The 13,640-nt window shown below is 36.9% G+C and overlaps 1 protein-coding gene across 2 annotated transcripts in view; it reads right to left on the bottom strand.

Annotated features, from left to right (window-relative positions):
- PDE7B (phosphodiesterase 7B) overlaps window positions 1–13,640 on the bottom strand; it is a 494,425-nt gene that overhangs the window by 192,146 nt on the left and 288,639 nt on the right. Inside the window, exon 1 of one of the 2 annotated variants that reach the window (XM_074187650.1) lies at window positions 5,532–5,813. The exons of the other annotated variant lie outside the window; for it this stretch is intronic. Coding sequence (XP_074043751.1) covers window positions 5,532–5,769 — 238 coding nt within the window. The 5' untranslated portion in view covers window positions 5,770–5,813. Of the gene's footprint in view, window positions 1–5,531; window positions 5,814–13,640 lie in introns of those variants that run through there. 2 annotated transcript variants of the gene reach the window in all.

Raw genomic sequence — 13,640 nt, 5'->3', positions numbered from 1 at the left:
ACTAACCTACTATATTGCTTAATTAATTAATTAAATTAAAGGCTAAATTTAATTAAGTTCAATTCTATTTAATTGATTGAGACCAAGGCCAAATTGCTTGACCTATATGGGGCTAAAGGGTTAGAATCAGGAAGACCTAAGTTCTAATCCAACTTCAGAATCTATTAGCTGTACGACCCTAGGTAAGTTACTTAAATTCTTGTCTCAGTTTCTTTATCTATAAAATAGGGTTACCAAAACATTTATCTCCTACGGATGTTTTGAGGATCAAAAGGCATAATATTTGTAAAGTACTTTGCCAACTTTAAAGTATTATATGAATGTTAGCCATCATTATTATTAATAACCAAACCAACTCTAAAAACTGTAATTTTTGTATTTATTTAAGATTATATCTAAAGCCATAAGAGTAAACAAGAGCTATATAAGGCACAGTCTTTGCCCTTGGGTTGTTTATCAACATAGTTGGATAAATAAGTCTCTCACACACAAGAAACAATCCACAAACAACAAATGCTAGGTAGTTATATAATTGAAAGCTTAGAATTTATGGAATAAATGTTGAGTGACAGAAATATTCCATAAAAAAGAATGACTATGTACTAGGGCATTCAAAGAAGACTCCCCATAAGGACTGGACCCCAATTTGGTCCTAAAAGATATAGAGGTTTTAGAGTGGTGGGGAAAGGTATTCTAGGCAGAATAGATTAAAATAATGCTCTAACAGAGTCAGCTCAACTTTGAAAGGTTTATATCAGGAATCTTTTAGGAACTGACTGAATAAAATTATGTAGTTTGGTTAGTCAGAAACTGAAGAAACTTTAAGAAACCACTTTGCATATCATTAATATTATATGACTGTCACTCTGGCAGAAATTTTACTAAAGTTTTATAGTTATGTAAATTTTTTATTTAGAATAAAAGCTATTCTAGAGAGTTTCATTTACTTCATCCCCTCAACTGTATGAAAATTTATGCTAATGGACAATTTTTTGTCTACTGAGACAACTTTTCCTTCATGCAGTCACTTCTGACCTCTGGAGGTTGTTGGGTAGTCCAAATGAGATGATGTATGAACAGGTGTTTTGTTACTCTCAAGTATTTTATATATAATATATTATATTGATATATAGTTCTATGTTGTATTATATATTTCATATATTATGTATCATGCTATTTATATAATTCTGTATAAAATATAACTTTCAAGAGCTATATATATAGCTATAGTGTTTTATATATATCAAATATAGCTATCAAGTGTTATATATAACACACATATATTGCTATGTATAATACAGCCAAATATTATGCACAGTACTATATTTTATATATAACTATATATGCTTCTTTATATAATATAGCCATCACGAGATCTTTGTGCATATGTATACTGCATAAATGTATCTACATATATTGCAAAACAGTTAAATATAAAGGAGTTTGGGAGGGAGACTTTAGCCAATTTGAGGTGATCAGGAAAGGTTGAAGGTCCTGTTAGAGTTGCACCTTGCAGAAAGAGGGAGATTTTAAGAAATGGGGAAAGGGGGAAGGTCTACCAGGTGTAGGGGGAAAAGGAATACAAAAGCACAAAAACAAAAGGAACTAAGAAAAGACTTGTCTTTACTGTACTGTAGGGTTGGGAAGAGCATGATCTACAATGAAGTTGGGAAGATAGGTTGGAGACATAGGGATTTAAAGGTTAAAAAGATGACTTTTTTAATGGTTTCTAATGGCAATAGAAGTCACAGGAGTTTTCTGAATAGGGGAGTAACAGTAGTTAGATCTGTAGTTAAGGAGAAAGACATTAGTGACAGTGCTGAGACTGGAATGAAAGGGGGAGTCTAATAGGAGAATCTGCAATAAAATAGTTGAGAATTGACTAGAGTGTGAGCTAAATAGAGAGAAAGGGGATCACATAGAAAGATGATGTAGAGGGAAAAGCAACAAGATTTGGCCACTTGTTGGTTATGAGAAATTGAGAAACTCCTTTGAGAGGAGTTATAACTCTGGGAAACTGAAAGAATGGTTTGTCTTTGGCAAATCTAGGGAAGTTTGGAAAAGGTATTTTGGGGGAAAGAAAAATGAGTTCTGTTTGTTGAATTTGAGATAATACCTATAGAATTATTTTTGAATTTTCAAAAGTTTTGGCATACATTATCTCATTTAAGCATCACAACTTCTGTACCTTCACTTTACAGATAAGGGAACTGAGACTCAGAGATGTGAATTAGTAGACAAAGATAAATGCAAAAGATCAATCAACAGGAAAGGAAGATCATAGAGGTCAAATATTAGAAGGGATCTTAGTGATTATTTAGTTCAATTCTAATCTTGAACAGGTGAGGAAGCTGAAGCCCAGAAAAGACATGCTTGACTTGTTCAAGATCACAAAAGTAGCAGAAAAATCCTTAATGTGAAATTTTGGTAACAACCTGATGCCACTTTTTGATTCCATACAGAGTCAGTGTTGAGTATCGGAAAAAATTATAGGTTTTTTTGCAATTAGAAGAAATGGTTGAAAATCTTCAACTATGCTTCATTACAACTATGCCTTATAACCTTGGACAAAGACTTGAGTTTCTCCTTTGTAAAAGGGAGCAGTGACCCTTAGAAGGTTTCAAAAATATCTCTCCATCCTAATCTTAGACTACCTTTCTTGCACTTTGTGATTATACAGTAATATTTCTATCTAACTGCCAACAAACATAACCAACTTATTTCAGAAAGGTTTCTCACCAAATGAAAAAAAGATGAATGAGGAAGAGAATCAGAAACACCTTATATGCTTAAATGTTGTCTCTAAGGATAGATTTGAACTGGTTTCCTCACAGGCAGTTTCTCATGAAAATAAATGAACAGAAAGCTCTTATTCTAGAAAGAAGATTATTACTTATTAGATGATAAGTACTATGTGCTAAGCATTAGGAATAAAACAGAAGGCAAAAAACCATTCCTGACCCCAAGGAGCTTACATTTTAATGTAAATTATATTCAAGTAAAAATTAGCAGGTAAATAAACATAATTATATATATATATATATATATATATATATATATATAGAGAGAGAGAGAGAGAGAGAGAGAGAGAGAGAGAAACAGAGAGACAGAGACACAGAGACAGCAACAGAAAGAGAGAGAGTAGGTAGAAGGTAATCTCAGAGGATAGGAATGAAGGTAAGTAGGGGGCCAGAAAGGTCTCCAGGAAATAAAGATAGACTCGATTATTTGTTCAACTGAGATAATATTTTTAAAGCACTTAGAGATGATGCATATCCTTTATTTTCAAAGAAGACCATGACATCAGGGAAGTGAAGTCATATAATACACGTGAATTGAATTTGAGTGAGGGTTAAGTCACCAAATTCACTTTCTCCTCTGGAATTATCTGGGTCCAGTGGCCAGATATGGATCAGGGTAATTAGAGATGACCTTGGATGTGAGGCAATCAAGATGAATCGACTTGCCCAAGGTCACACAACTAAGAAGTATTGAGGTAGGATTTGCACTCAAGTCCCCCTGACTTCAGAGTTGATGTTCTACTCACTGTCCCATCTAGCTTTTTTTAAAATCACTTAGTGCCAGACACATGGCAGGTGCTGTATAAGGGATTTCCTCTTTTCTATTTCTTCCTTTCCCCTTTCCCTTTCCCCTTCCCCTTTTCATTTCCTCTTCCCTTTCCTTTCCCCTCTTTCTCCTTCCCATTTACCCCTTTCCTTTCCTTTTTACTTCCCCTTCTCCTTCCTTCTCCCTTATTTAAGAACATGCTATAGCAAAAGAGAGGTGATGACCAAGATGCATACTGAGAATGAAGCAGATTTACTCCCACTCAATCCAGGAAACTTCTAAGTCACCAAAAATTCCTGGAGTTCCCTTTCTCATGAGCTGGATTTTTTTTTTTCGCTAAGAACTTGGCAATCAGTAGCGTACTGTATGAGCAATACAAAAATACACATACACATAGACATACCAACACTTGCTTGAGTGGGATGGTTTTCAAGGTGTAGTCTGAAATATAAACTGATCTCATGTCATCAGCTGGAATAAACTGTGTGAGTTGTCCTAGGTCCTATGACATGGGTTCAGTTTCTTGCCTAATTTTTTTCAATTTTCATAGCACTCTTCAAAAGAAATATATTCATGCTTTCACATTAACTAATTTCTTTTGATCAAAGTCCATCTTCCTGGATGCATCCACCTCCCATTTGCCACACAAGCCTCAAAATCTCATTGGTTTCCTTCTTTTTTCCCCCCAACCAATCATTCATTGTACAAATGAGGAAGTGAGATCTGAAAGTTGAGTAACTTTGTCTAAGGTCACAAAGGTAGTAAGTAACAGAACTGGAATTTGAACCTAGAACTTCTGACTCAGTTTCATTAGAGCTCTAAGGTCTTTTTTGTTCTGAGTATTTGTGATCATATGCTTCTACCAGATGATATAATAGGAAAAAATATGAAATTGAGAGTCAGAGATCCTTTACTTACGACCCCTGTGACTTTAGACAAATTACACACCTTTCAGGACTCACTTCCTCATTTGTACAATGAATGAGTTATGACTTGTAAAAGTCCCTGTGAGCTCTGGATCTGTGAACCTATGGTTCACATTCTTTCTTTCAGTTCCAATGCCACTTCCTTCCACTTGTATGTCTCAAGAATTCACCTAAGATAAAGAAACTTTCAGCTGGTTTTCAAATTTCCAAATGATGATATACTCTGGGTTGATTTTTTAAAAATAAAGCCCAATCCCTAAAAAAGTTGTCATAGTTCTCATTTTAGGAAACATTGTGAAGTTCTAAGCAACTGTCCCAAATAGGAAAGGAAATGATAACATTGTGACTTGAATAATCTTTCAAGTAGCTACTTTTTTCAAAACATTTCAAATGTTATCTCCTATGTAAAGATTTTCCTGATTCCTCAGTTACTGATGCCAAGGAAATGATTTTTAAAAAATCTAAATTCTTAAGTATATTTAAATATGTACACGTGGACTAATTTGATAGAATGAAAGTTCATTGAGGGTAGGAACTGTTTCATTTCAGCCTTTGAGCACAGTGCCCAGTATATAGTGGATATTTAATCAATGCTTGTTGATTGGTTGATACTAGTTAGTTTTTTTTTGGCTGCACCTAAGGTATCCAAGAGCTGTACTTATTTCCCCAAAGGGGAAGCTAAGGAAAAGAGGATTAGCAACTTGCCCCCAAAGTATGTAGGCTCTGACTAGAATGAAAGCCAATATAAACTACTGTGGTTTTATATAATTATGGGAAAATACATTACTTTTTATATAAAGAACCTCCCAAAACGCTCTAAGAAGAAGGTTCTTTCAGAAACTCACTTAACTTTCCACTCTAAAATGCATTCTGAAATAGAGTTTCCAAATGACCAAAGGTTTCTAGGCGACCCTTTTGGTCCTTCTCTCTCTTGCTCACCTCATCCCCTTTCCGTGTTAGTCAGATTCCTATAGGGAAGGAATTGGGACGTTGTCAGATTTGCCCTTGTCACCTTTTCTGCCCTCCAATTCCAGTTACCTGAGAGGCTGTTGACAGCATCTTCGGCTTCCAGAAGCCCTCTTTGTTTGGTCCCCTGCAGCTCACTTTGGGATTTCCAAACAAGCTTTACCATCCTGATCATCTCTGGCAGCTCCCAGGTCAACGGTCCCTGCTGATACTCTGGCCGGCTGCCCATGGAAGAGGGCAGCAGACCTTCCCGAGGAGTCCACCTTCTGCCCAGCTCTGCCGAGTTAAAACATCGATCTAACACAGGCATTCTGCCCTGTTCTCCAGAGGTGCTGCCGCCGCCGCCGCTGCAGCCGCCGCCGCCGCCGCCGCCGCCGCGACCAGAGGGGAGCTTCTTCACAGGCGCAGGGAAACCAGCACAAGAAAAATCATGCCCAGCCACTGGCAGGGAAGGCTGCTCCAGCCCTGCGGGGCAGGCAGCGGCACTGCCCCTTCAGTCTCCCAACAAACTCTGAGGAGAGATCTGCTTCCCGAGACTCCTCACTGGTGAGCGATCTCAGACAGTTACTATACTTCTCCTTCCTTAGAGATAGAATGCATTTCCCTCCCTCCCTCCCTCTCTCCCAAGCACTGAGTTCACAATACTTAATTAATCCCAGGCTACAGCTGGAATGACAGCAGGGGAAAAAAGCCACCGAGGTTTCCTCCTTTTCCCTTGTTCATTTATCTATTCTTTTTTTTTTTTTCCTTTTGGCTCTTCTCAAAGTTCGTCCAAACTGCTACAATGCACCAGAGAATTTCCTGAACGTGGGGCTTAACTTCTTTTTTTTTCATCCTTCTCTCTTACCATACAGAGTTCTGTTATCTGAGGTTCTCAGGTGAACAGCTGCTGATTTAGTAAACCGAAAAAACTTCACCAAACCATGCCCTGCAGCTTGAAGGAGTCCTCAATAAACAGAAGGAAGCTTGAACAGTCCAGCCGAACCAGTTCACAGCTGCTTCTCTCTGGATGGTCTGGCAGGGGGCCATCTCTCTCCTTTCCACTAATGACTGCATTATGATGAAGATATTAAGAAAGCTATTTGAATTTACCCACAGACACACAATTAAATGCTGCAACTCCTTTCTTTCCCCACCCCCCCCTTCCCATTTCTTCTTCTTGCTGTCCCCTTGCTTCTCAGCAAACCTAAGGGGTTTTGGGACCTATTCCTCAAATCCCTTTGTAACCTCAGCTGCCCTTCAGCTGGAAGGGGAATAACATTGATTCACATTCCTAAGCTAACTGTGAAAGAAGTGAATTAGGGAAACATCAAGATCTGCATGCATAAGTCCAATGCTGTTGTGTAATCTGAACAAATAGCTCAAGACAGTTTTAGTTCAGTTTTGAAGAAAAGTAACAACAGTTAAAAATATACAAAAGAATCTGAAAAAAGACCATGGGGCATGCCTGGCAGGCAGTGAGAAGGAAGAAAAGTAGCTAGAGAAAAGCCACCTTCCTAGGAGATAGCATTGTGGACTTCAGATCTAGTCTCCAGAACTATTGGACCCTCTACCTGAGACAGGTTCATCTGAGGACAATCGGGATGGGTGTAACAATTTCCCTGAAGTTTAGGGACACAAGCACTAATCCTGGAAGTCAAAAGCCATTGTAAAATAAAAAAGGAACACACACCTCTGTAGATGATTTGAAGGTCTCTGACTATAAATATAAACGAGGCTGTATTGTATTTGTCACTTTTGTCATCATGTAGGGTTTATAGGAATGTTTTGAACCTAGATATTCTTATTCTCATGCACATCTCTTATTTTCTTGTAGAGTATTATACTTTTTCCCTTGTATCCCTGCATTGCAAAATGCTTTATTTTGCTTGGTATTTTCTTTTGCAGATGTACAATCAGTTATTTCTGATCTACAATCCTTTTTGAGCTGGTTTATCATACGACAAACATCATTTGATGTTTCTTCAAGGGAGGAGAAGGAAATTTAGGGAAGAGGAGGAGGAAGACTGTAGGGAGACTGTGTTTTATTTTTACTCTCTCTCTCTCTCTTTTTAAAGGAGGCTTCTGAAAGCTTCCTTAATATGTTTTCTTATTATTCTTATTCCTCTCAACCCATGGCTAATAAGTTTGGTTTTTCCACAGTGAATTCAGTGACTTGTACCCTTTTTTTTCCAGATGGAAAAGTACACTGGCAAACAAACTCTATCTTTCCTCATAGATGAAGAAGTTCCAATAGAGTGTGCTGAAATATAAAAATATAAAATATATGAAAAAGGTACCTTGTACCTTCCCTTTGTGAACTTAGTGATCAAAATATTAATAAAGCACTTATAATTATTATACCTACAGGAACATAAATTTTGAATGCTCTGCTTATACAAAAAACCATGCCTTTTTCATTTTTTTTCCAATTAGAGATGAGAGATAGCAGGAACCAACTTGATGCATTTATTACTTTTTTAAAACTACATTGCTACTTTTATTTTTACTTTTATTTTTACTATTCCCATTAAAATTTTCTAGAAATTAGTTAAAAATTAGTTGCTCATGGACTAAAGGAACATACTTGCATTTTATCTGGATCTTAAACTCATTCCACAGTCACAGACTTCCCTGATGATACCAACCCAGGGTTTCCTAAGCATCTGATTGTTTTTATTTTTGTTCATTATTTTGCCATAGTCATGAGCATCAGGATATCCTGACCCTTCGAACAAAGGGGTAAAGAACAAAGAAAACAAATATATGATATTATGTTTCACATACACTAATGCACTAATACAACTCTCAATATGCAGTTGTACAAGAATGGCATTTTCTTTTATCCAAGGTTATATAATTCCATTGTGATTTTTTTATTGTTTTGCATATTTCCTCACAGCAAACATCTTGGAGGAGTTATAAATTAATAGATCCTTAAAGATGAGTCGTTACTAGCTGAATGTGATGACTTAGAAAAGAATGAATATTAATTTCAGTTGTTACCCCTGAGGAGCAACCAAGCCTGTTTGAAGTTTTGAAAAATGAAAAAAGATTCAATTTTAAGAATTCTCTCTTTATTTTGTGAGGATCAGGGAATGGACTCTACATCGTCTTCATTCCGGACTAGAGGTTCAAAAATACCACGAGAAAGGTCATTCTCGTGGTATTTCTGGCTCATCTAGAAACAGGAAGTACAGGAAATCTTGCGAGAAAGTCTGGCTCAAGAAATTTTTTGGCTCAACTTTTCAGACCCAAGAGATTGGGATGGTTCAAACAAGCTTCAGATAAACAGACAGTATTTCAGCACTTGTCTGAGTCTAATCTTTCAATATCAGTCAATTTCCCAAGGAGTTTCAATAGTGTTGTATGGCTCCTATCTTCTAAGTTGTGATGACCAGTTTCTTAAAACAACAACAGCAGCAGCAATAGTACACACAAAACATGACCTCCTATTCATTTGTTCATCCATTGCTAGAAAAGGTTGTATCTGGAAATTTAGACCACAAAGACTTTGGAGAAAGAAATTAGTGGAGATGAACTGCTTGGAGAAGTAATCCCATTATAAGGGGGTTTTCTAATCCATATAGCTGATTTAATATCTATTTCATATTCTGAATTCTGAAATTAAGATGCCATAAAGTAATAAGATTTCAGATGGATTGTATGCAGAATCTCAATCGCCTCTTTTCTTTCCAGATACCACGAGTAAATTTGAGCATGAGTAAATTTGCTTCTGGCAAAAAGTTCTTTCTTCATGTAAAAGAAAATTCAATGACATTATATTTTGCATATGCAGTTCTAACAAGACCTCTTTCCTCCGGTAATTACAAAGAACTAAATCAGTAATCCCAACATAGCAATATTCAAGGAAGAAGGAAAAGTTCAAGAAATGACAAGTTTCTTGGTAGAATCTCTAAGATATATTTTGCTTTTCTTCATGTAAGATTCAAGGAGGAAATGTTGACTACTATGCTCATTGGCACAACACTTTGAAAAATAGGCTTTCAATAAATATTATAAATGATGGCAAAGATAAGTGCATTGATGCAATGTACTTCTGATAATTTTCCTTCTTGAAACTTCAAGCCTGTATTTGTTTCTTTGCATCATCTCTCTTTAAATTAAATGCAACACAGATCAGTTTAGATTTATCCAGAAATTTTCAGGGAGCCCCATATCACATATAACTTCTTTTCTAGTAAATCAAGTATTTGTATTAAAATATTAGCTTACTTTAAAAAAGCACTATAAGATTTGTAGAGTGCTTCTAATGAGGCAAACCTGCTGGTTTTACAGATGAGTGAACTCGGGGAGTTTGAATTCTCTGCCATGGCTAGTTAATATAGGGACCAGGATCTGAACCCAGTTCAATTGCTTCCAGTTTCCTTGTGCTCTCTACTACCTTACATGGCCTCTCACAGTGGACTGGATAGAGAGACAAACAATGAAGTCTCTCAGGTTTCCTTTCATATTTGCAGCTTTCATCAGCTCAGATCAGTAATGGAAAAAAAAAAGTGAGTCTTTCTGTCTGACTGATGCCAAAGAAGTTCTAACAACTCCCAACATCCTTCTGGAGAAATAGAAATGTAATCACTCTGGCCTTAACTAATCTCAAAGAAACTATGCCAGCAAGGAGGCAAAATCACTTTGTCTCATAGACTAGAAAAGACTACATATTTCCATAACCAAATAAAAACAGGGTGGGGGATGGGGATGGGGAAGAAGAGCAGGAATCCTGGAAGAAGAGAGGTGAAAGTCCCAAGGTGACAGTCATCATTCCCATTTCACAACAGGTGTCTCTTAAATAATCCCTCTTTTCTTATTCATTCTGAAGCTATGCATGAATGGCAGTAGCAGCACGAATGCCAGGAATTGGTTTGGTGCCAGATAGTGGAGGAAGCACCTTACCGGTCTCTTTACAGTCTCCTGGAGCTTGCCTGGCCTTCATTAACCCAGTGCTCTGATTCTCCCTGCATGAAAGTCTCTTTCCTTTCCCTGCTCTCAACCTTAATTCTCCCTACCCCCATCCAAATCTACCCCATTACTTCTCTTTCTTTCTTTAAAGAAAGGAGCCAGGGTTTTTAGTTGGCATCAGACCTTTCTCCTGGCTCTTAGCTTCCCTGACTAGTGCCAAATCTACTGTCTCCAACAGTTCTCCCACAACAAATCAGTCCAGTAACACAAAGGCTTAGGTTGGGGGTAAATGGCAGAAAAACTTAATTTGCTTTACTTTTGCTCCACTCTCTTCTATTTTGTGTTTCCCACTATATGTGGCCTCCATGTCCATATCTTACCCTAACCATCCATTTGTTAGTTCAGCTGATATTATACTTCTCCTATTTATCTTCTTATAAGTGGTTTCTAAGTTTCTGAGTTTTCTTCTATTTGTAAAACACCACACACGGAAATACAACAAATTTCCCTTTGCTTCTATTTTCCTTATTTAGCTCTGACACCTGCCACCTCAATAAAAAGCAAAACAACTTCCTTCTCCTCTATATACCTTATATCCATATATTCTTGTGCATGTGTGCCTAAAATGAGGTTTACAAATCTATCCATCCCTAATGTTATGCTATTCTTTTCCAGGTTCTGAAGGTTGCTTGTCAAACAAAATTAATTTCCCTCCCTTCCTTCCTTCCTTCCTTCCTTCCTTCCTTCCTTCCTTCCTTCCTTCCTTCCTTCCTTCCCATATTTAGTATAAATTTATTTTATTTTAAATTAATGCAACAAAATGAGAATTTTTATAACAGTACAATAATAAAATTTGCACATGAAATGGCAAATCTACCACATACAACTTGCTGTTCCCTCCAAATATGCAACAAACTGCCTCAAGTAAGTCTTATTTTATTATTTCATGTTTCCCATGAGAGCAGAGAAGTAATATATATGTGAAGGGGGAGATTTTTTTTGGGGGGGGAGAGGAGATGTGAATGAGAGGATAAGAAAATTTTTGAAAATTAAGGATAGTGAGTAGGGTAGAATGGGAGACAAATGTGAAGTCAATGAGGTGACTGCAACTGTTGTACAACTTTCAAGAACCATATCCAGAGAGCTAAGCTTGAATTGCTCTAGTGAAGATTTTTAGCCTCCAGATTATTTCAAAATATATGTATTAAACCCTGATCATGGAACTCAAGTATCATTGAATTTCAAAATGGGAAGTAACATTGCTCACCTAGTTCAACCCATTCTTGAAAAAGGATCTCTTTGACAACGTACTGCTCAAGTGATCATTTAGTCAATATTAAAATGATGGAGAAATTTCCTCTAGCAGAAGTTCATTCCATTTTTGGATACTCTAGTTAGGAAACTTTTCTCTAACACCAAGCCTGAGTTTTTCATCATAATTCTTACAAATTATTTCTAATACTTCTCTCCAGGAATAAAAGAATAAGTCCAAGCCTCTTCTATATGATATGCCTTCAAACACTTGAAGATATGTTATATCCTCCCACATTCCTCCAATGTCTTCTTTTCTCCAGGCTGAATATTGCAATTTCTTTCAAGCAGTCCTCCTGTGAAATATATTTGGAATACCTTCATCATCATGTTCCACCTTTGGATATTCTTTAGCTACTAAATGTCCTTCCCAAAACTGGAACTGAACACAGCACTCCAAATGTAGTATGATGGGATGATCATGTTTATTCCTGGAAAATGCACTTCTCTATAATGCAGTTCAATTATTAACTGAATCGAGCCCCACATCACCAACTGCCTGTTAGACATCTCCTCCTGGATATCTGAGTAGAGTCTAAAACTCAGTCTATCTCAGGCATATTATTTCCCTGCTCCCAAACTCACTTGACCTCCAAAGTCTCCCATCTGTGTTGAGAGAACCACCATTCTACCATTCTATCTCATAATCTTAAGAATCATTCTGCTTTTCTTTTTTCCCACCTGCCTCTCTCTCTCCTTCCAATCAGTTTGCTGCCAAACCATGTTGATTTTAGTTATATAAAATCTCCTGAATCCATTCTCTCATCTCTACTCATATTTCTACTATATTATCCAAGATTTTATTACCTCTTATCTCGACTATTACAATGGTCTCCAAATTGATTTCCTTAACTCTAGCCTCTCTCCATTTTTAAACCACCCTCTAACCAGTTGCCAAATTGATATTCCTAAAATCAAAGTCTGAACTCTTCCTCAAAACTCTGACTGGTTGACTCTCTCTCACCCCTCTAGAATTGAAAACAAATTCCTCAGTCTGACATCTAAAACCCTTTACAATCCCTACTCCCTTAGCCCATCTACCTAGCCCTTTTCATGTTAATCCACTTTGTGAACCTAAACTCCAATCAAATTGCTGCTCCCTAAATTTACCATTGGCAATTAGGTGGATAAAGCACTGAATTTGAAGTCTGGAAGATCCAACTTCATGACCTGGGTTGTATGATCCTGGACAAGTCATTTAATTCTCTTTGCCCCAGTTTCCTTCTCTGTTAAAATGAGCTGGAGAAGAAAAGGGGAAGAAACCTCTATAGTGTTTTTGCCAAGAAAGCCCAAATGTGGCCATGAAGGATCAGACCCTCCTTGAGAATAGGGGCTATTGCATTTTTTGCTTTTCCTTTGTTCGGGTCCAACACAGCTGATTTGAATTGGAGCCCTATAACTAAAGACTGAAGCCTAAATTTTCATAATGATAATTGTTTATTATACTCTGGACAATATATTCCAGAGCTGTAATTATACTTATGATACAAAAGTTTCCTTCACTATAGCCATTACTTCTCATGCAGTTCATGATGATAAATAGGGATATTTGATTTCTGAGTTCCATATAATATCTTCTACATATTTTTAGGCAGTGATCATGTCTCCTCAGACTTCTTACTGTCATTATTTCATCAGACTGAACATGGATGGATCTCTTAACCTTTCTATTAGAGGGTTTATTGTTCAACCCATTTTTAATACTTGGATTGCCCTTATCTGTTCTCTCCTTAATTTGTCAATTTCCTTCTTAGAGCCAAAGAGAATGAAACTAAATTTAATGCTCAGAGAAACTTAAGGCTGTAATTTGTGCTTTTTTCTTTCTGAAAAGGTTACTTCTGAATTCTGGAAGCGGTTTTAAAGTTGGACTGGCTAAGACCACCTCAAGGAGATTAGAAAAGAGATTACCTAAGCCACATCACTGAAGTACTGGGAACTGTATGAGAAATTTTCTTTCCCCCTTAATATTATTAA

This window comes from Macrotis lagotis, chromosome 5, assembly GCF_037893015.1.
Source record: "Macrotis lagotis isolate mMagLag1 chromosome 5, bilby.v1.9.chrom.fasta, whole genome shotgun sequence".
NCBI lineage: Eukaryota > Metazoa > Chordata > Mammalia > Peramelemorphia > Peramelidae > Macrotis > Macrotis lagotis.
The sequence above is the reverse complement of the archived record's forward strand: the minus strand, read 5'-3'. Positions and strand labels throughout refer to the sequence as shown.